Source organism: Anabrus simplex, chromosome 1 (assembly GCF_040414725.1).
Source record: "Anabrus simplex isolate iqAnaSimp1 chromosome 1, ASM4041472v1, whole genome shotgun sequence".
Classification (NCBI taxonomy): domain Eukaryota; kingdom Metazoa; phylum Arthropoda; class Insecta; order Orthoptera; family Tettigoniidae; genus Anabrus; species Anabrus simplex.
This window is the reverse complement of record NC_090265.1, coordinates 1,192,686,750-1,192,711,175: the sequence shown is the minus strand read 5'-3', so window position 1 is coordinate 1,192,711,175 and position 24,426 is coordinate 1,192,686,750. Positions and strand designations below refer to the sequence as shown.

Genomic DNA, 24,426 nt, shown 5'->3' with positions numbered 1-24,426 from the left:
CCAAAAACAGTTTAGTGGGAGTTTGGTGGGTGGTACAATTAATGCTAGAGTTGAAAGCAAGGGCGAGGGCAGAAAGATTTACATCTTAGTGTTCATGATAGGAGTTTTGGAATCATAAGGTTACGATGATAACGTTCAACGTTGTTTGCCTGGGGATAATATGGAGAAGTTTGTATCCTCTTGATTCCTAATTGGAAACACATGCAGAAAAAAGCCTTAGAGGTGAAAATGGAGGCGTTATCTGAGACCAAATTAGAAGGTAGACCAATAAGGGGAAATATGGTAGTAGAGAGGAGATTAATAATAATGTGGGAAGAAATTTTACGTAAAGGATGAAGAACCAAATATTTGGAGAAACCGTCTAATAAGGTGAAAATATGGGTATTACCATGAAATGAGCGAACAAGAGGTCCAATCAGATCAGTGAAAAAGGTTTGAGCTGGAGAAGTCAGAGGAAAGGCAGAATGTAAGGCCGCGGATTTAATATTAAGAGGCTTAGCCAACTGACAGGGTTCACAAGTGACAACATATTGACAAATGCATTTGCGCATTTGTGGCCAAAAATAAAGAGAGACAATATGAGCGAATGTCTTGGCAAAACCAAAATGACCTCCCGTAGGAGAAGAGTGATAGTAGGAAAGTATCATAGGTTGAAGAAGAGAGGGAACGACGACTCTAGATTTTGGGGTGGGCTTATAAAAGAAGACCTTTAGATAAGACAAAGGGGCCTCTCTCGATATGATGGATCAGCAAGCAAGGTTTTAGTTTGAACGCAAAAATCATCATTGAGTTGATGAGAGTGGCAAGACTGAAAAGATAAAGGGAAATCAGTTAATGAACAAAGTAAATTATCCAGCGGGGGTGAATCAAAGGAATGCGAATCAGTAGGGGAAGAAGAATTGTCAAAAGAAGGGGTGTCAAATAAACAGGATAAAGCATCGGCAATGGAATTCTGTGTACTAGAAACGAATTTAAGGGAAAATTTAAACCGTGAAAGACGGAGCAACCAGCGGCCAGTTTTACCAATCTTGGAGCATTAGAGAGAATCCATGAGAGGGCTTGATTGTCAGTTTGAACAGTAAATTGCTTGTGATCAAGATAATCAGAAAAATGTTCAAGGGTCACTAAGTCTAAGGCTTCACGTTCATGGATGGAATAATTGCGTTCAGTAGGAGAAAGTAGTTTACTAAAATAGGCAATAAGCCAAGGGATGCCATCGACAACTTGATTGAGATCATCAGATATAGCATGATTAGAAGCGTCTGTGTGGACTTCGAAAGGTAAAGAAAAATCTGGAAACTGGAGAATCAGAGCTGTGACAAGAAGAGATTTGAGGGTAGAAAAGGAATGTTGTTGATTGTGTGTCTAAAATTTCACATTTTTACGTTTAAGGTAGTGCAAGGGTTCAGCAATATTAGAAAAGTTAGGAATAAAACGATTATAGAAAGAAAACCATTCCTAAAAAGGTACGCAGCTGCTTGATTTTATGAGGAGGGGAAAGTTGAGTAAAAGCAGCAATGCGATCGGGATCAACAGAAACACCATGTGAAGTAATAATATGCCCTAAAAATTTAACAGAAGTCTGAGCAAGGGAAATTTTAGAAGGAGTAATTGCTGAAAAAAAGGAAAGACTGAGGAGTGAAACAGAGGCTCTAGAGTCCAATAAAGCAAGAGTAGGGACGTTCTGAAGTGTAGAAATAAGATAAGCAGTTTGAACACGCGAGATAGACGATGAAGAAAAAAGGTTCAGATGGCAGATTTTGCCCAACAGACTGAATGCTGACTACATATGGCAGGAAGAAGTGTTTCCCAAGCGTAGAGTGGAACAGTTATGGGCAATATGGCCATGACCTAAACAGCGAAAACAAGAAGGAATGGAAGGAGTGTGATTGAGGGAAGATAGGGGAGGAGAGGAAAAAACAAGAAATGTAGGAGGTGGGGGGAATAGAGGCAGAATAAGAAGCATTACTGTACAAATTAAAAGTGTCCATTTGAGCTATGTGATATAAATGTGAAATAGAGGTGGGAGGAGAAAAAGGATTAATTAACTGGTGGAAGGGAGGAGCATCATAAAAACAAACAAGTGAAATAAGTTCCAGGGGGTGTTCGGATATGGCCAGAACATCAGCAAAACCAGTGAGAGAATCTAAAAAATCATAATTAGATTCATCAGAACGCTGATTACGACAAAGAAAGAGCGAACTTAACTGCTGACAGATTTCATATGGTAAAAAATAATTAGTTAATTTGTTAAAAATGAAGCCATGTTTTCCAGTGTTGACTTAGTTAAATGTAGCAAAGGCTTTTCAGTCTATCAAACACATAGCAAATACAATGTAAATTAAAACACTAAAAGCATATCTGTAAAACACACACTAACATACAAAGAATGACATGTTTCGTTCTACAAGAACATCCTCAGATTCTATCAAATCACTTAAAATAAGCTTATATATGTACAGTATTGTTTACGTAGCGTAAACTTGTCAAAGATAGAGAGATAAGTGATAACATGAAACAGTAATGACAAAAAATAAATTATGTACAATTATAATATAGTGAAAAACTTACGTATTTATCTAGACTGCCGATGTTAAGTCTGTTGTCACCAAACACTATTTCAGGACTGTGGTCATGGAAAGTTTGTGGTGAGCCACGCTGTGCGTGGAGAGGGGAGGGCAAGACAGGGAGGGGCCTAGTAGAACGATGTGGATCTCTCCTATTGGATGATAAAATCGGGTAGACTATAGAGTGGAGAGGGGGGGAGAGATGTAGGGCGGAGCGGCTGGAGCGCTGTGGAACTTTCCATCAACATTGGAGGGGGGGAGAGATGTTATTGACCTATTTCATGTTAATTGTACCTGTATGTAATACGGATGAATGTAATTATTATAATTTTTTATTATTTATAATAGGTGAATGAAGTACGGAACGGTATTATTATTATTATTATTATTATTATTATTATAATGAAAAAAGCAATCCACCTTCCGTCAACATTGGAGAGGGGAGAGAAGTTATTGACCTTTTCCATGCGAATGTACCTTTATGTGATATGGATGAATGCAAATTAATAATTTTTAGTTGAATAAAGTAAGGGACGTTATTATTATTATTATTATTATTATTATTAATATTATTATTATTTACGATAGAAGCAATTTAAGGAGTAGGTGTTGTCAGATATTATGCGAGTAGAGCAAATAGGGGGGAAATTATTTAAATGTGTATTATTATTATTATTTCTATTATTATTATTATTATTATTATTATTATTATTATTATTATTATTATTATTATTATTATTATTATTATTATTTACGATAGAAGCAATTTAAGGAGTAGGTGTTGTTAGATATTATGTGAGTAGAGCGAATAGGGGGGAATTATTTAAATGTGTATGCTCATTCAGGTTATTGGCATTAGTATTTTTTGCGACGTAAATTTCTATTGCTTCTTTTATATTCAAAGATTTACTTTTATTTTCGAAGTGTAAAATTTTTAGATCAGTGTTGATGTCTGTGAAATGGTGTGAACAGTCGTAGATGTGCTCCCCGAAGGCTGAATGCCGATTATATCTGATCGCGATCAGATATAATCGGCATTCAGCCTTCGGGGAGCACATCTACGACTGTTCACACCATTTCACAGACATCAACACTGATCTAAAAATTTTACACTTCGAAAATAAAAGTAAATCTTTGAATATAAAAGAAGCAATAGAAATTTACGTCGCAAAAAATACTAATGCCAATAACCTGAATGAGCATACACATTTAAATAATTCCCCCCTATTCGCTCTACTCACATAATATCTAACAACACCTACTCCTTAAATTGCTTCTATCGTAAATAATAATAATAATAATAATAATAATAATAATAATAATAATAATAATAATAATAATAATAATAATAATAATAGAAATAATAATAATAATACACATTTAAATAATTTCCCCCCTATTTGCTCTACTCGCATAATATCTGACAACACCTACTCCTTAAATTGCTTCTATCGTAAATAATAATAATATTAATAATAATAATAATAATAATAATAATAACGTCCCTTACTTTATTCAACTAAAAATTATTAATTTGCATTCATCCATATCACATAAAGGTACATTCGCATGGAAAAGGTCAATAACTTCTCTCCCCTCTCCAATGTTGACGGAAGGTGGATTGCTTTTTTCATTATAATAATAATAATAATAATAATAATAATAATACCGTTCCGTACTTCATTCACCTATTATAAATAATAAAAAATTATAATAATTACATTCATCCGTATTACATACAGGTACAATTAACATGAAATAGGTCAATAACATCTCTCCCCCCCTCCAATGTTGATGGAAAGTTCCACAGCGCTCCAGCCGCTCCGCCCTACATCTCTCCCCCCCTCTCCAATCTATAGTCTACCCGATTTTATCATCCAATAGGAGAGATCCACATCGTTCTACTAGGCCCCTCCCTGTCTTGCCCTCCCCTCTCCACGCACAGCGTGGCTCACCACAAACTTTCCATGACCACAGTCCTGAAATAGTGTTTGGTGACAACAGACTTAACATCGGCAGTCTAGATAAATACGTAAGTTTTTCACTATATTATAATTGTACATAATTTATTTTTTGTCATTACTGTTTCATGTTATCACTTATCTCTCTATCTTTGACAAGTTTACGCTACGTAAACAATACTGTACATATATAAGCTTATTTTAAGTGATTTGATAGAATCTGAGGATGTTCTTGTAGAACGAAACATGTCATTCTTTGTATGTTAGTGTGTGTTTTACAGATATGCTTTTAGTGTTTTAATTTACATTGTATTTGCTATGTGTTTGATAGACTGAAAAGCCTTTGCTACATTTAAAAAATAATTATGCAAAACAGAACGAAACTGAAGCCAGTCATGAAAGTCAGACATATGCTGTAAAAGAAAATTATTGAAAGGATCTGAAGTTTTTGAGTATAGAAGAGAAAGTAGTTGAGAAAATGGAGCTAAATTTATTTTGAGAAATTTACGAGCGGCAAGCAACCAAAGGGTTAAATCTTTGGGATGGGAGGAAGTAAGTTGAGAAACAGAATCTAAACATTTTTTTATAAGATGAAAATTTATGGCTTGGGAATGGGAAGAAGTAGGAGAAATGATCGGAGATTCATATAGAAATTGTGGAGTAGGGGTGGGTGGTGGTGTGGGATCAACTTGAGAAGCCGGTTTGAAAGGGTTGAGCGAAGGAGGAGTAGACTGACATATTTCATTTGCCCTCAGAAAGTGAGGTTGTGTAAGCAAAAGAGGGTTCGATTTGCGGAGAAGAGGTAACATAAGAGGGCGGTTCAGAAGACAAAGTAGAATCAATAGTAGAAGAAGTAGTACGGGACCATAAATTATAATTACAATGTGGATTTGGTGCCGATAAATTGAAAGCAGGAGAAAAAGATGTAGGCAAAGTATCAGACTGATAAGGGGAAAAATTATCTGAAAAGTAGGCCATGATGAAGAGCCAAATGGAGACAAACGAAGGAGCAAGATAAATAAAACAAAAAATGTATGTGTAGTCTACTACCGAACTTGTAATGCTCTACTGCCAAACTTTGAAATGAACTGCACACCAAACTCAAAATGGGCCGAGATAAAGTATTATAGCGAATATTAAAAGGGGTCAGCAGTTTATAAAAATATAAGCACGTCAGTAAGCAATCCAATGCAGGAGATGAACAATAGCAATATATGCATATAAACAGTGATAATATGAAAACGCAGAGTCCATAGAAATGAAGCGTGCAGCAGGTAAATAAGAATCACCCAGAGGGAGTGAAAAGGACAAGAAAATGATAATATAAACAAGGCAATATATATATATATTGACAATCAACAAGAGGAATAATTTAACAATGTGATAAGATACAAGACACCCAAGAGTATTACCTAAGAATGGTAAAAGAAAAAGAAAAAAAAACACCTCGAGAAGCGAGCAGAAGTATGCCACATTTACAATATTAAAGAATATATGAGGATTTGGGCAAAAGTGGCAACTATTTTTTTCTTGTAGATATGAGAATGGATCATAAACGTATGTGTGTCGTGTGGAAGTTCTGCAGGCATAGTGTGTATGCAGAACAACAGATGGCTCTGTGATAGCTGGTAGTAGCGCAGCAAGGGCTGTGAAATCAGTCATTTGGTGAGTGTTGTGCGAGATGGAAATAACCCTTGTTGAGCAGCGCGCTTACATCAAAATAGCCATTCTCTGAGGGAGAAATGCGATGGAATGTCACAGTAACTTAGTGGAAGCCCTTGGGAATAATGCCCTACCAGACCGTACAGTAGCATGGTGGCTAGGAAAGTTTCAGCAAGGAAGTGTGCCAGCCAGTGATGAGCAACGTTTGGGACGACCTGTCAGTGTGTGGACCGACGTGGCACGTGCCGTCATTGAGAAGCTCCTGGATGAAGACAGACGATGGACGCTACTGGAGTTAGAGAGGTCAAGTGGCATCGAGAAACGAACCATCCACAGGATATTGCGTAATGAGCTGTAACTGCGCAAAATCGCATCGCGGTGGGTACCGCATGCACTGACGGAAGTTCAAAGGTGGGTGCGCTATGCAATATGCTCCAACCACCTTGCACGCTGGCAACAAGACGGCGATCAGTTCTTGTCACGAATAATTGCGATTGATGAATTTTGGGCCAGGGCATGCGAACCAGAGCTGAAACGTCAGTCCGCGGAATGGCGACATGGTGAATCACCAAGGAGGCAGAAGGTCCATCAGAATTCTTTCCCAGTCAAATTGATGGTGATCGTCGCGTATGACGTCAGGGGTGTCATTGTTTGCCACTTTGTTCCACATGGCAGAACAGTGACCGCACAATACTACAGGGATTTCCTGGTGCAACAGGTACGACGTGGCGTTTGGGAGAAATGTCCGGATCTTGTGGACAGTGCAATGATCCTGCACGACAATGTAAAACCACGTAAAACAGTGTGTGTAGGGCAGCTACTGCGACGTTGGGGATGGGAAGAATTGAAGCACCCACCGTACTCTCCCAACATTTCGCCCTGTGACTTTGATTTCATTTGAAAGATTAAGGAACCACTACGTGATAGGCGGTTTGCAACACGAGAGGACATTGCTAATGCTGTGCGCCAACAGGTGACCCGATTCACATATGGTGCGGCAAATACTGAGGCAGATGGTATGCGTATTGAGCGCCTCCCACATCGTTGGCAGCGTGTAGTGTCAGTAGCAGGAGACTACCTTGAGGGTCTTTAGGCCCAGGTTTGTGATGTCAACTTTATGTGTACTGTGTTTTCATTCTTTTGCACCGGGAAGGCCATATTGCCCTTTATACTACCGTAATAAATTAGCATGTTACGATATTTCAGTGCTATTCATTGTCCACACAAGTAGTTAACACCTTGTCCTTTCGTCTGAATATGTCACATTTTCCAACCGGACTGGTATCTTCAAGAAAAAAAATAGTTGTGTTGACTTTTGCCCAACCCTCGAATATATACTTTAAAAAAAAATGAAAACCAAAAACTTTAATTGTACAGTATGATGAAATCGAATCAACTCTGATGTAAGATAAGGATAAAATATGGGAAAGATTCCCTTCGGTGGGCTAGTATGTAAAAGTCTAGATGCGTGGAATAGTAATTCACTTCAAACAGGCCGCATAAATATGCCGATAAGAGTTCTCACAGTCCTGGGTAAAATCCGTATTTAACAGAGAGAAGGGTGGAGTCTGTTTGCATAATGTTAACACAAGTGTAAGCTGGCATGAATAAAAGACAAGTGAAGGTATAGATAGCCTAATAAAGATGAAGTAATAAGTTCATAGTTCTTGCTCACCAAAGAAATGGCAGATATTACGCAAATGTATGGTGCTCCACCACTCCGATGCGAGAACAGACTCACTTTGTGAGGGGTGGAGCCCGTGAATATAAAGGAGCAAAGAAAAGTCTAGAAGTTTGCAAGAATAAACGCCAGCATGTTCGAGAAGCGCCACGTCACAATCACACGTCCACAGAGATATGTACAGCGCGCATGGCAATAGGCGGTGAATGTCGCAACGTCAAAAGGAGATGACGTCATGGTCACATTGAAGAGAGCCGGGGAGAAACAGGTGGACGCAGCAGTGTAGAGAGACGATGGCATCGAAGCAGTCGAAGAAAAATATGGCGGTCGAAAGTAGGATTAAATGCAGGATATGTAATGGAGATCGTTACAACCTGGATTCTTTGGAGTGAAACACACCGCTCCACAGTCCACTGGGCATTGACGAGTGAGCTGAAGGCTTGACGTTGTCTTACCTGATCCTGTAGAAAGTCATCATGATGGAAGATTGTGTTCTCGAAGGTGTTGTCGAACAGTCCTCTTGCTCACATTAACACCATACATGTACTGCAGTTGATTCTGTGCTTTAACCTCAGTTACACGGCAATCTTTTGGAACCTGGCTGATGAGAAATTAGTCATCTCAAGTGGATGTCTTCCTTTTTTGCAAGTCTTTAGTGTAATTGTACATTTCTAGAAACTGTTTAACTGCCTCTTGCACTGCAGTATATGGTGCATCTCTGGCAGCAGTGGTGTAATGGAGACTGTGTCCATCATTGATCAGGGCAACGGCTTTGGCAATATCTTTGGGTATTAGCGGCCTGTTTTCAAATAAATTTAATGATGATATGACACACTTACCATTTTTGACAGTTATGCTTTCCAAATGAGAGCAATGAAACAGCTGTTAAGTGTAGGTAAGTAAAGGTACTCATTCATGAAAAGTCCTATTGTTACGTGATAAAGTGTAGATAAGGAGGGACCATGCATTCAGTCATTAGCTAATGTAACAAAAAAAAAAAAAAAAAAAAACAGTGTTCCAGTGGTAAATTTGCATTATTATTATTATTATTATTATTATTATTATTATTATTATTATTATTATTATTATTGCATTTCTCCTCTTTCTCCTCCCCTTCCACCATTCTTCTTCTATAATTCTGTTCCATTCCAGGTTCCTTTATATACTGGTCTTGATTAAGTTTATCCATCTTGCTCTGGGTCTCCCTCTTGCTCCCTTTCCTTCCAACTTAGTCTCCATCACCTATTTTGGTACCTTTTCCTCCTCCATTTACATGTCTGAACCACATTAATTTATTTTTTCCATTTGAAAAAAAAAAATATACAGTTTGCTTTACGTTGCACAGACACAGATAGATATTGTGGCAACGATGGGATAGGAAAGAACTAAGAGTGGGAAGGAACAACCGTGGCCTTATTTATATCGTGTCAGAAGCATACATAAGTTTAAAATTAAATATAAGGAAAAAACATAATATAAATACTTCAATGGCGAAGAGCCACATTAAACTATGTGAGCCCAAAACCTTGCAACATCAAGTGCATTTGGTTTTGGTTGAACCAGGTCTTCTGTTGTGCAGCTGAATGGACATGAACTACATTGCAGCAAATGGGCTGTGGTCTGCTCTTCTTCATATACACACAAGGTACTGTCCACTTCGAAATCCCATTTCTTCTGGTTTGCCCTGCACTGCATAACACCAGAGCACAGTCTATTCAGTGCTCTCCAATTCACCCAATCTGTGACATGCCCAGGAGAGAGCTCCTCTTTTGGGGTCATCCATTGACTGATCCTTGTATGTTGACTCCTGACGCGCCATTCTTGAATTCTTGCTTGCTGTGCTGTTCCTGCTAGTGTTTCGGTTACTCTCAAGAAGCTTTTCCTAGACTTAAGCCGCTGGTGTACTGGCTCATATCCAAACAAAGGGTGGGCTTTCGATGTGAACACCTTTCTCTTTTCTTTCTTGGCTGCCACTTCACGGCAGATATCGGGAGGTGCTATCCTTGCAAGGCAATACACTTTTTCCAAAGGTGTAGGTCTCAAACATACAGTAATAATGCGGCAGGTTTCGTCGAATGCTACATCAACTGCTTTGGCATGGCAAGATTTGTACCACACCAGGCATGCGTATTCAGCCGCGGAATAGCAGAGCGAAAGGGCAGATGTCCTCACTGTGTCTGGTTGTGCTCCCCAAGATGTTCCAGTTAGCTTCCGCACATTATTGTTTCTAGCAGCCACTTTCTGCTTGATATTCAAACAATGTTTTCTGTAGGTTAAGGCACGATCGAGAGTGACTCCGAGGTACTTCGTAGTAGGATTATGTTGTAATGCTATGCCTTGCCAAGTGACCTTCAGAGTTCGGGAAGCTTCTCTGTTGTTTAGATGGAAAACACAGGTTTGCGTCTTAGTTGGGTTTGGTGTTAGTTGATTCTTCTTGTAATAGCCAACAAGTGTGTCTAGAGCTTTGGACAATGTTTATTCAATCGCTTCTAAGTTATCCCACTGAGAAGTGATGACGTAATCATCAGCATAGATGAAACTATTCATCCCGGCAGGAAGAGGCTGATCATTTGTGTAAAGCATTGGTGCCACCATACTTCCCTGAGGTAGTCCGTTCTTCTGTATCCTCCACCTGCTTCTTTTTCCCTGGAACTCAACGAAGAAACTTCGATTTTGAAGTAGGTTTCTAATGGCACAAGTCAGATGAAAGTCCTTTGTCATGCTATATACCTTTCCTAGGAGAATTCGGTAGTTAACAGTATCATATGCTGCCGAGAGATCTATAAATGCAGCTCCTGTGATTTTCCGGCTTTCAAAACCATCTTCTATGTGTTGACTTAATTTCAACACCTGCGATGTGCGGCTTTTCCCTCTCCTGAAACCAGCTTGTTGTGGAATCAGAAGTGTCTTGATTTTATCAGTCATCCTATTGAGGATTAGTCTCTCCAGAATCTTAAAAAGATGACACAATAAGGAGATTGGTCTGTAGCTGCTAGGGTCATTTTTATCTTTGCCTGGTTTTAGAATGGCTATGACCCTAGCCTTCCTCCATATTTTAGGTATCATGGAAGACTGAATGCAGTTGTTCATGAGTTCTACCAACCAGCACTTCGCAGTAGGACCAAAGTTCTTAATTTGTTCCATTCGAAGGTCATCGAGTCCTGCTGACTTCCCAATCTTACACTTACTGAGAGCTAATTCCAGTTCAGTTAGTGTGAAATGCTTAGATAACTCATTGCTCTTGTCTGGTTGTCTGACTGTAGGATTCTTCCCTACTTTCATGGATAGTTTTGGTTTTCCATTAAGCAAAAGTTGGTGTGCTGTTTGATCTACACTCACATTGGGCTTAATTAAGGTACAGTCCCAGCATTTGCTTGATGTAAAAATGTGAAACCCCAGAAAACCATCTTCAGGGCTGCCAACAATAGGGTTCAAATGCGCTACCTCCCAAATGCAAGCTGACAGTTACGTGACTCAAACTGTGCAGCTACTCTCTCGGTCCTTTTCAGTTCTGTCATCTTTTCTGCTCCATTTTCCTTCCTGAAATTTTCATTTCTCAATTCGTCTTTCCTTGTCATTACTATCACTCTTCTTAGGAATATCATTTCACTGACTTGAATTTTACCCTCCTCTCTTCTTGTGTCTGACCAGGTCTCTGCTTCATTAGCCAGGATGGATTTATAGTACATCTTGCACATCACTTCCTTACACTTCTTTAGTACCTCCTTCATCCAAATCAGATTCTGTACATTTTGGTTGCACCATTTTCCTAATTTTTGTTTTTGACCTTGCACTTCGCACTAGTTTGCTTACTAGGTATTAGAAGCTGTTCACATTTTCAAGCTTGTGATCTTCAGTGTGTATGATTCCATTCCCTACTCTGTTACCCCTTGTTTTCAGCATCGTCTGGCTCATTTCCACACTGAACTTTGTGCTGTGTTTTTTAATTTTCTCATTGTAGTATGTCCAGTTGCTCTTATACTTCCTCAGTGTGAGTTTCCCACACCACAATATCATCAGCAAATTGCATTTCCTTTATTTCTATTTCATTAAATGCTTCCCTGACTCCCTCACAATTTCATTCATTATAAATATAAATAATAGTGGTCTTAGCCTAGTAACATTCCTGAACCATTCCATCCTCCACACCTGGTTCTGGCCATAACTACCATTTCACTAAGTGTGAATAAAATGATTTATAGCCTAGATTGTAGTGGCTCATCCCCCAACTTTACATACTGCACCGTTTGGTTTATTAATGTTCCCACGGTGACTTCCTCTATTGCGCCGCGTTGGAGCATTAATTAAATATACACCTGTTTAAACATTGCTCCGGCTACGAAATTCACAACATCGGGTCAAGAATCATACCTAGACTCTGTAGTATATCATTTACGGATAATTTACATGAAAACTGGGATATCACGTATGAACACGAGCAATAACAATATGGTGCATATTCGTTTCTCAGGGTAAATTACTTTCATTGTATTCCCATATACTCTAGATAAGTCGTAGATTCCGTTGAAGAGTAGCTAAATGCTCAACCAGTCATTTAGTCTCCATACATTTAGGATATTGCCTAATCAACGCTTAGTATTTGGCACAAACAAATTCAATTGATCCATATATTATCTTATTACTACGTACTATAAGTTACTTTAGGAATAGAAACGCAATATTACTACTATATTAGCATGCTAATATATTATAAAATGGAATATCAATGCATCTGTCGGCAATAAAGAAAAGAAAATCATTCGAAGTTACAAAGATCATTCTTAAATTCTTGACTTCTGAGATAAACATAGTTGAAAATCTTTAAATTACCATTATATTTGTTTACATTTTCGTTAACCTTCAATAATATATCATATTTTCAGTATTTAAGTTGATTCATGGGGAAAAATAGGGACTGAAACTTTATTCATCAAGGAGGAGTGGAATATCTTCCTGTTAATACTGTTTGGGATTGTCTTTGGGGCATCATTTAGGTTTCATCTTTCTTTTCGGTCTATTTGTCTGAATTTATTTGGATACTTGTTTGGATTCTCACTTCTGACTCATCACGTTACGAGATAAGCATTACGCTGTTTAAATCTGGGTTCAAAAACACCAATGCAGTTATTAACATTCCTATCATAGCCAAAATTGAGTAAATTAAAACTGTACACCATCATATGTACATAATAAACCAAATATCCTTACTACAGAGTGCCATAGATATAATAGTAAGTCAGTCTATCCTGCGAAAATCGTGCCACGAATTCCTAATCATATGCCAATATATTTACTTATTCTCAAATATCTCTTCGCTGTGCCAAGATTTTGTCATATTAGCGTTGATGCGCTGAACTTCAAATATATATACGCGAGACTCCATTTTATTCTTGTATATTTATATTACGTAACGTATAATAATCAAGTAACCTATCAATACCTTCAGCTTGAAAGTCACTACGAAACATATTATGATTGGCTCAAGTCATACACTCAACTTAACATGGCCTGAATCCTTCATTTGCAGTGCTAATCCTAATATAAATATTATATGTAACACAGGAATTCGCAATTCAATCAGCTATCCCTTACTCATGCAACGAACAGAAAACATATCTCCTCATTCTAACTACATCTTGCCACATTAATATTCCATTTCCTTTATATATACCTCCATATTTAAAAACATATTCATTTAACTCCATTTAAATAACCTCTGTGTTACGGTAGAAATACTTAATAGCCTGAATATTCTTTCACACACTGCAACTCCGTAATATTTCAACATTTCCTTACAATACAATTATCGTACTGGCCATGACTGCAACACATATTGACCTCAAAAATTAGGTTACGTCTCGTATCTCGCATGCATTTTCTACAACCACAACTGGTTTAACGTTTCACGGTCTGCTCGTGTGGATTGGCACTAAACATGCACAAATACTCAATCTGATCTTGTTTCCATTAACCTGAAATCATCTCATAAGCACCATAGTTATACTGCAGAAATTGGCACATATCATCGGTTAATAATTGGCATTTATACTCTAACATCCGTTTATTGGCACTAAATCTCTTACTTCTAGCACTCCAGCACACATACGAAATATTTTTCATCAACTAATTTCAAATTCAATACGATGCAACTCGTAATACTTATCTTGTACCGGGATTTTGCTGCTGGATTTCTCCTGGTCTAGGACATCTTGGAATAGGCAGCCCTTGCAGTCCAAAGATTACGTCATCTGCGGCTCCGGCTGGGAATCTTGGCTTAAGCTATTTCATCTTGAGCGATCAATTCCATCTGTTTAAGCTGACTCCATCTTGTCACCAGTTCTCATGAAATGATAAAACAACAAATACATGGTAGAACGCATATTTCACTGGTGAATAGTAGGTTACTCAGTACGTATTAATTGTTTTGTGATTCTCGTATTGGTCGTAAATATCTTTCTTGATTTGATAATTTCTTTAACTCGGCCTACTTTCTGTTAAGTCTTTAGCCTAAACAGATATTGTTTCCCACTTGGAAACAATAAATTATGCCTTCCTTAGCATAAATTCGCCGCTATAATATGGATTTCGGCAATGTTCGACTTGGCTGTAGTCTCTTTTTGCTTCTGAATTTGGCTGTTGCAGTAATAAATATTCTCCTTCAAATCTTCGTTATTCCCGCCGATATTTTGCAAATAAAGTACTCAACGATGTCTGTATATTATGACTTTAATATTTAACGTTGCGCTAATCTTTTTCCTCTCCTTCAGTAGGTTGTGCTGATCCTCTTCAACTCGTAACTTTTTTTCAAGGTAGTCAAGAATCGGTTCCATTCAAATTTTTTTATAGTCCAACATTATTTAATTTTGAGACTCTTTTCTTTGCGACCGGTCGATATCGATTAACTATATCTCTACTCTGTGTATTTGCACATTGCCTGAAGCTACTGTACGCCATATTTATCCACTGTTTCCATGACATCTACGGCCGCTAATGTAACGTAATGGTACAATATTGATTTTAATTAAATTCTCTTCAGCCGTTTCCTCGTGATGCTTGTACATACATCAAATCAAATCAAAATCTCTTTATTTGCAAATGAGGTGTCTACCTTGGCGGTAAATGGTACACTAAAAAACATTATTGTCAAGCACTAAATTTTAAATTAACACGAGAAGAAGAAAATTTATCTAGAATACAATAATATACAATTTACGCTAACAATTTTTTCTATTAAATACACAGCTCATCCTTAATAAATTTATTGTTTACAAAATTCTACTTATAATATCTCCTATAAAATAATACTACACAACTGGTATAAGATTAAAATTTACATTGCATTTATTTATTTATTTTTTTTTTTTTTTACCCATTTTGGAACCTCAGTAGCATAATGACTTGCTGCGTCTTAACCAGAGCCCCTTTTGCCACCACTCTTCAGAGTTCCTGAAGGGCCTTCGCAACTACCGTAGCGGTCCCAGGGCCCTCAAAGTCCCCACTGTACTTCACCCCTGCAGGTAGTCTCCTACTTTGACTGTCCAAACTCCTTAGACCAGGGGATGGAATTAATTTAATCACACACATTTTTTATTTACAATAAATAACCTGCACTGGTCGAATGCCCTCTAACAGTTCATTTATTTTCTCTGTTGCTGTTTATTCTCTTCTTGAATATCAGTACAGTTTTTGGAAAAGGATCAAACACTACCCCTGGTAAACTGTTCCACTCCTTCACGCCCTTCCCAGTGAATGAAAATTTACCCCAATCGCTTCTGCTAAAATTCCTTCTAATTTTATACTTGTGGTCAGTTCTGCTGATATAATTATTTTCCAAACGAAGCCTCTCACGGATTTCTCCCCATGCTTCTTCTACTGTATAGGCTCTATATAATCCTGTAAGTCTAGTTTTCTCCCTTCTCTTACTTAAAGTTTCCCACCCATCCTCTAACATTTCTGATACACTACTTTTTCTGCTGAAATCCTGTGTTACAAATCTTGCTGCTTTTCTCTGCACACAATCTATTTCTTTTATTAGGTAGTCTTGGTGAGGATCCCAAACACTGTTTGCATATTCCAATAATGGACGAACCATACCTAAGTAACTTTCTTCTTTTAATTCTTTGTTGCATCCTTTAAGTAGCCTCATTATGACATGTAACGATCTGTATGCTTTCCTAACAATGTCATGAACATGATCCTTCCAGTGCAAATTACTTTCAAATCTTACACCTAAGTATTTGCACTTGCCATCTTTTGGAATAACTACCTCATCCAAAGTATATTCAAATTCAGTTTTAAAGCTCCTGTTTGTAAATGTTGTAACAGTTGATTTGCCTCCATTAACCTTCATATTATTTTCTTCAACCCATTGTTGGATACTCTCAAGGTCCCTTTGTAATTCTAAACAATCCTCAATGGTTTTTTTTTTTTTTTTTTCCCTATAAAAAATTATGTCATCTGCATACAGTCTTTTGATGTTATATTGTTCCCTAAATCATTTGTGTATATTAAGAAAAGTAACGGACCGATTATACTACCCTGTGCAATTCCCTCCCATACTTTCTCTTCCGTGATATATTATTTCCTACTTTGACTTTCTGAACCCTTGAATTTAGAAATGTTCTTATCCAATGTATAACCCGTACGTCCAATCCTATTCCCTCCCATTTCTTTAATAATATTCCATGTTCCACTCTATCAAAGGCTTTGGAAAGATATATGGCTATGCTATCTAACTGGCCTCCTGAATCCAACTGATGTGATATGTCCTGCTGAAATCCCATCAGTTGTGCCTCACAAGAAAATTTCTTTCTAAATCCATACTGGCTCCTCATGAACCAATTTTTATCATCACGTAACCTTCTGATGTACTTTGCTACTAAACTTTCCCGTATTTTACAAACTGTACTGGTCAGGCTGATTGGTCTATAGTTCTCTGGTTTTCTTTTATCACCCTTTCCTTTATAAATTGGTATTATTATAGATTCCTTCCACTCTTTTGGTATTACACTATTATTTATGACATAGTCAAAGAGAAATTTTAAATAATGCACTATGTACCACCCCATTGTCTTTATTACCTCCCCAGTAATTTGATCACTTCCTGCTGCTTTTCCTTGCTGAAGCAGTTGGATTTCTCTGAAAATATCTTCATTTGTGAATGACAAGCTTCTTGTTTCCCTCTGTGTCTCTCCCTCTCTACCTTCTGTTACAGTTTCCAACTCCTGACAATCTTCTACTGAATCTCTGAATTCCCAACTAAATAGATTTGCCTTTTCAGTATCTGTTAAATAGTGTTCACCCCTTTCTCCCACCATTGTAGGAATTTGGATTCCCTTTTCCTTTTTGATTCCTAATATATGAATACAGCTTTTTCCATTTCCCTTAGTGGTCATTACCCTCTTGAAGTATGCCATTCATATAATTCTCTTTTGCTTCTTTTTTCACTCGATTCAGTTCCCTCATTAGCTGTTTTCTAGTTTCTCTATTCTCCCTACCCTCTTTGATTTTCCTGTTTACTATTGTACATTTTCTTTTTAATTTTCTTATATCCCTTGTATAATAAATAGGGTCTGAGGTCATTTTACCCTTCTTAACAGGTACAAATCTCTTCTCTCCTTCCCAAATGATTGCTTTAAATTTAGCCCAAAGTGTATCCACATTTTCCCTTAACTTATCCAACAACTGAATTGTGATTTAAGGCAAGTCCCAAATTCATCAACTTTAGTTTTTCTGTATAATTTCTTGTCTTGTGTGACCCTCTTACTAAGCATTTTCGGTGTGAGTCCTACATCCATTATTACAGCCTTATTCCTATTCCTTCAATTACCTCAATTTTATCAACAATTTCCCATGGTATAACCAAGAATACATCTAGCAAGTTATTGAGACGAGTCGGTTCTTGTACTACTTGTGTAAATCCTCCCTCCCAAATTAACTTATTTGCCAGTTTCTGTTCATGGGCTTCACTTGCAGCTCCATTCCATTCAATTTCAGCAAGTTTAGATCTCCTCCAATTAAAACCATATCATTATTATTGTTTTTATGAGTATAATCTATTACTTTCTCAAATATTTCCATGTATCTTTCCTCTCTTCCAGGCCTATATGTTCCTATAATTCCCACCTCGTTCATATTATCACAAACTAATTTTATCCCTAATATTTTATCCCTTTCATCGGTAAACCATTCATGTGAACAATAAATTTCCTTCACCAGAATAAACACCTCCCCTCTCATTTTATCTCCTTGGTCTCAATGTCAGACTGTATACCCCTCTGGAAATACTTCTCTATTACCCACCCCTTCTCTCAACCACGATTCCACTCGTATCACCACATCAGTCTCATAAGATTCCATCAATGTACCGAATTTTAATTGTTTATTTACTACACTCTGACAGTTTAGCAAGAGCAATCTCAGGCCCCCTTCCTCCCTGAAACTTGACTGTTGCAATTGGGTAACATTTGACTCATGAGTTGAGAACTTCCCTGGAAACCAGATCCTTGTACACAGATCTTGATTTAAGGATCTGGGTTTTCTGGCAAGTTTCTCTGTATATGCCAGTTTAGTAGTATGGATTTTCTTAAGTGCAGATTAGTTTGCAAATCTCTGTTGATAATTGTAGCAATTTATCTACAGAGAGTTGCTTTTCCATTACCATTCAGATGTAACCCATGCCTAATGAACATTTGCCTGCCAAGACCTAAAGTATCTACTGCATGGACATTTCCAAAACTTGTACATAATCTCTTGATTACCGAGCTCGATAGCTGCAGTCGCTTAAGTGCGGCCAGTATCCAGTAATCAGGAGATAGTGGGTTCGAGCCCCACTGTCGGCAGCTCTGAAGATGGTTTTCTGTGGTTTCCCATTTTGACACCAGGCAAATGCTGGGGCTGTACCTTAATTAAGGCCACAGCTGCTTCCTTCAACTTCCTAGGCCTTTCCTATCCCATCGTCGCCAAAAGACCTATCTGTGTCGGTGAGACGTAAAACAAATAGTAGTAAAAAAAAAACTCTTGATTTTTATTTTTACATCATGTACAGCTTTGTTCACAGATGAGTCCTCTAAAAGGTCATACCTGGGTGGCACATTAACCACAGTTACTTTTGTCAGGTACTTTGGAAATCATACCTCTGAGGGTTGTAATTAGTTCCTTGCCTTCATTTGCAGCAATGTCATTGGTACCACTTACAATCACCACATAATTGTCCTTCTCTAACACAGGATCACAACTTGAAAGGACGTCTTCAGTTTTGGCACCTGGTTTTATTAGTCCTAAAGCCTCAGTTTGTGGATTCTGCAGCTCATCCTTGATGCCTTCTGCCATACCCCGCCCTTGACTGTCTGCGTAGAGATGAATTTTTGGCGATCTTGACTTTCGGTTGGTTTTCTTCTTCTGTAGGTTACCTCCACTGGATTTAAAATTATTTGGAAAACTTGATGTGTCTTCTGGAACTTGTTGCAATGACTGAAATCTATTTTGGCACTACAAAGAGTTTTTTCCCGTTTTTAAGTTGTATTTAGTTTCTCCCATATGTTTAACATTAGGCCTAAAATGGCTATGCATCACTTCCGTCCATGGCGATCTTTCTTCTCCAATGTCTTCTTTACCGAGTTTCTTTATTCTGTTCTTTAAGCTTTCATTTTCGAGTTTCAGAGCACATAAGTCTTCTTGTAGCACTCCTAAAATCTTAAGCGTAGTTTTGTAAGTCTCTCTTTCTTGTTGTTCTGCCTCACTATCAGTTTGTTTACACTCGGGACACAGCCACACACTTTCTTCAATATCAGTCCTATTTACAATATTTGCACAACGAAAATGGTACCATTCATCACATTTACGGCACAGAATCCCATTTTTAACTACTCTTCTGCATATGCACATTTTTCACTGTATCTTACACCATTATCCACAATGGATATCACAGACTCACACACAGTAGTCGCCATCTTGACACAGACAGACAGACAGACAGACAGACAGACAGACAGACAGACAGAAATTATGGAAAAGTAAAAAGTGCATTTCCTTGTTACTGTGGACATTACTGATACAGAAATACCATTCTTTTCAAATTCTGAGCAATGTACAGATAAAACTCTTATTTTATATATATAGAGATTTAGTAGATTTATGGACATTGTTATATACATGTTAACTGTTTTTATTTAAATGCTTTTGTGTATGCATTTGAAGATTAGGCCTTTGTTTGCTCTTTGTTTTTTTCTGTACCTTTTCCATTTTACAAAGCATTGTTCTGTGTCAAGCACATGTTTTGGTACTCTTCAGGTATGCGATTTTTATTCATTTTGTAATACAAAAATGTTAATAGGTTATATATATTTTAAAACAAACTAATTTAATCTGCAGAGCTGGAGATAGTTTTGTACATAATGTGAAGTAGTGATGTTTTAACAGGGTGTTGTTAGAAAGCTATTGTAAATTTTGTAGGATTTATGGTCTGAATGGCTTTCTTTGAGGTGCTTGGCAGAAAGAGAATCATATAAACATTCAATGAATTGTTGCTTTTATTGTGATTTTGTTTACCTGATGAAAGTAACAAACAAACTGGTAAATGAAAAATTGGCTTACTTGGAAATTTGAAATTCATTATCATAAATATTGTTTCTTTGTGAAGATTCATATCAACAACTTAGTCTACAATTTGGGTATTCCTTCAGAAAATATTTTTAATCACTTTTGTATGATTGGGGCTGTCACAATATTAATTTACCATAATACTTTTTAGGAAATTTTTTACAGGAGAGTGAGTGTTTGCTAAGAAGCCTTGGAATATGCAAGATAATATTGACCTTACACATGATATTAAAGATGAAGATAATGAAGAACAACATATTTATTTTGGTATTTGTAGATTTGAAAGCACTTATGGTACTTTATAACATTAGGATTTTGAAGATCTTTGATACAAATAATTACATTTATATTCCACAATAACATACGTTATTAACTTATTAGTTTTCTCATGCACAGATATTGCAGAAAATGGCCAATGATGTCATTAACGAAACAAAACAAAATTGCTAAGAATGTTAATTTGCGTGATCTTGGGTGGTAGTTTTGATTTACTGATGACATCTTATTATAATGACAGGATACAAGACCAGAATAGCTCTGCAGTGGATGGAGTATCCAGTCTTCCTCAAAGAATGTCTCCAGCCAAGTTCACAACTGCCCACATCAAAGGTAAATTAGTTACCTTCAGTCATCAGTACACTTAATTTTATCTTACCAAGGGACTTTTTACTGAGAGGATTCTTTGTTTGTTAGGTGTACTTTCAGTCCATGGTCAGCTTTTGAAGACTCCTGCACATTATCCATTTGATGGGCAACCAGCTGTTGTTGAATTGCATAGTTTACAGGATGTGTTTAGGGATGATGAAATATACAAGGAGCTGAAAGATTTTCCAGGTCCTTTAATAAGGTAAGTAATAATGATAATAGATCGTGTATTTTTGTAAAGTAATCCGCCTGTGTAACCCTCATGTAGACTGAATTTTTCAGTCTGAATTATCAGATACAGTATATCTGAAATTCTCTGATGCTATAATAAAAGTTTATGTACAGTCTTGTATGAATGTACAGTATGGTTAATAGTGGAATAAAATCCTTTGTCAACTACAGAAGAATTTCACTATAACGAGTATGACATATAATGAGAACTCCGTTGTAACAAAAGTTTCTTGATGTCCCTTGAAAAGTCTTATATTAAACAGTTTTATTACAAGAACCCTTGCACTGATTAATCTGTTAATATGAGCAATTTAGCATGCAATTTTTTTTTTTCTGTTCTGGATATTTATAATTATAATGATAATAATAATGGTGATGATGATGATGATGATGATGATGATAATAATAATAATAATAATAATAATAATAATAATAATAATAATAATAATAAAAGCCAGACTGAGTGGCTCAGACCTCAACTTGGCAGATTCGATCCTGGCTCAGTCCAGTGGTATTTGAAGGTGCTCAAATATGTCAGCGTTGTGACGGTAGATTTACTGGCACTTAAAAAAACTCCTGCAGAAATAAATTCCAGCATCTTGGCATCTCTGAAAACCATAAAAATAGTTAATGGAATGTTAAGCCAATAACATAATTATAATAATAACGGAAGTGCACAGTGCACTCCAGCAATTACAGTATATTGAATGTGATCAGTCTTCCGTATTGATTTCTTGCTACATGCGTTAGCAAACCCTATCGTAGATATTCGAAGACCCTGCAGAAGTCGATTAGTAATACTGTCGACTGCCGTAAACATACCTTCAAGTTCGAAACAAAACCACAGAATATACCTTTGTAATAAATGCATAAATAATTTCCGGAAAGCAGTTGTTAACTCGTTAGGAAGAAAGGTTAAAGTCAATGATGGTGTAATTTTAATACTATCATAGGTACTGAAATTGAGTAAGAAGGTAGCCTAATACTTCTCCAGATATGGCAGGGTACATCACTGATTTCAGAGGTTACTTTATATATTATCATGTCTGGTTACATTTCAAAACTCTTTTGCCAGGTTAATGTATAGCGAGAAGGTTACCATTATTTTACTAGGGCTTGAAATATATTTTCATGATACATAAATGGTTAAATAAGGTTAGGTGATACTGTTTGTGAGTACAAAATCTGGAATGATTACCACAGAAGCCTCTGAAGTGATGCTACAGTATTATAGTTTGTAAGAACGAAATTGAACATGTGTATTCATGTAGTGTTGGAATTAGAAAAGTAATGAGTTAGCAGCAGTATGGAAACCATCTACGAAAACGTACATTTTGAACGAAGTGATCACAGTTTCTACTGATTTTAATGCCCCCACCCAGTTTTACAAAAAATCGAATATAATGACAGTCCTCATTATCAAGTACATTTTTTGCCCTTATGAATTCTTGCTATAACTTACTTCTACTGTAAATGGATATATTGAAAATGCAGTACATACAGTGTTATAATTAGGGATGTGCTTTTTAGCATTTTGAAATCAGGAAAATCACATTGGTGTAGTGCTAATAGTGAAATAAAAATGCATAAAGTATACTGAATTTGTACATTTATTGTAAATTAGTATGGGCTAAAACAGAGAGATATACAGTCAAAGTCATAGCTAGTACTGCATTTAGTGAGAACTCCATTGTAACGACAGTTTTTTCTGTCCCTTCAAAATTCTTATATTAAACTGTGTACCATCCTTCGGTTATTGCGAGAACCCAATCATTATGCATCCATTATTACGAGCGATTAAGCATGTGTTATATTTCCGTTACTGATATTTATGCACTCCAGTGATTGTATTAAATGTGGTCAATCATCTTCAGTATAATTTTCTCTCTATGTGCATTAGGGAGCTGTCTCATCAACAATCGGACTCAAAGACTATGGTATAGATGTTGTTTCCCATAGGTAATCTGAAATATTTGTCCCGAATGAGTAAATTTATAATACCAATATAAATGGTCCGTTATTACACATAATAATTTTTCCAGCTAACTCATTCCTGGTTGCCAGTGTTTCGCCCCCGTGTGTTAGGTTGGGCTCATCAGTTGGTACCTAGCACACCTACCAAGACGCATGGCTAGTGCATACCGTAGAGGCCACTGCGTAGGCTACTTGGAGACACTGGCAGTGCCAATGCACTGAGAGACTTTGTCTCATTACCAAAAATTGATGCCTGCTTTGCCATCAGATGGTATAGATGTTGTTTCCCACAGGGAATTTTAAATATTTGTCCCGAATGAGTAAATTTATAATACCAATATAAATGGTCCGTTATTGGACATTATAAATTTTCCAGCTAACTCATTCCTGGTTGCCAGCGTTTTGCCCCCATGTGCTAGGTTGGGCTCATTATTTGGTACCTAGCACACCTGCCAAGATGCTTGGCTAATGCATACTGGTGTCTCCAAGTAGCCTACGCAGTGTGCTCCATGGTATGCACTAGCCATGCGTTTTGGTGGCTGTGCTAGGTACCAACTGATGAGCCCAACCTAGGACATGGGGGCTAAATGCTGGCAACCAGGAATGAGTTAGCTGGAAAATTTATAATGTCCAATAACGGACCATTCATATTGGTATTACTCAAAGACTATGTCGGAGTCGATTAGTAATACTAGTCAGCTGGTATTCTATAAACACAATTTCAAATGAAAGATAAGTTCGTATATAACATGGCCAATAGCAGTAGTTAACTCATTAGAAATAAAGGCTGAAGTAAATGATCGCTTAATGCTTCGTATTGAAATTAAGTAAGAATGTCATACATCACACGGCGCAAAGTGGATGACTTATTTCAGAGGTTAGTTTATTTAGTAATACCTCGTTAGAATGTTTCTGCAGAGGACAAGGAAAGAGAAGGTGTAAACAAGAAAATGTACTATTGAATAAACACTTGATATTTTTTTCTCGATATGCATGCAATTTATGTCCTGTATGTACAGGTACAGTGAAAGATATAGGCTATTTACCATTTCTAAAGATGATTTGAGAGTATTAAAAGGTGTGAAAAAGATGAAAAAATAAATAC

General features: G+C 37.0%; 1 protein-coding gene across 3 annotated transcripts in view; it reads left to right on the top strand.

Moving 5' to 3' along the window:
* The window catches only part of Sec16 (Secretory 16), a 753,833-nt gene that overhangs the window by 280,278 nt on the left and 449,129 nt on the right, over positions 1–24,426 (top strand). For all 3 annotated transcript variants that reach the window (XM_067137541.2, XM_067137539.2, XM_067137540.2), the window contains exons 12-13: positions 20,989–21,080; positions 21,165–21,318. In XM_067137541.2, coding sequence (XP_066993642.2) covers positions 20,989–21,080; positions 21,165–21,318 — 246 coding nt within the window. The remainder of the gene's footprint in view (positions 1–20,988; positions 21,081–21,164; positions 21,319–24,426) is intronic.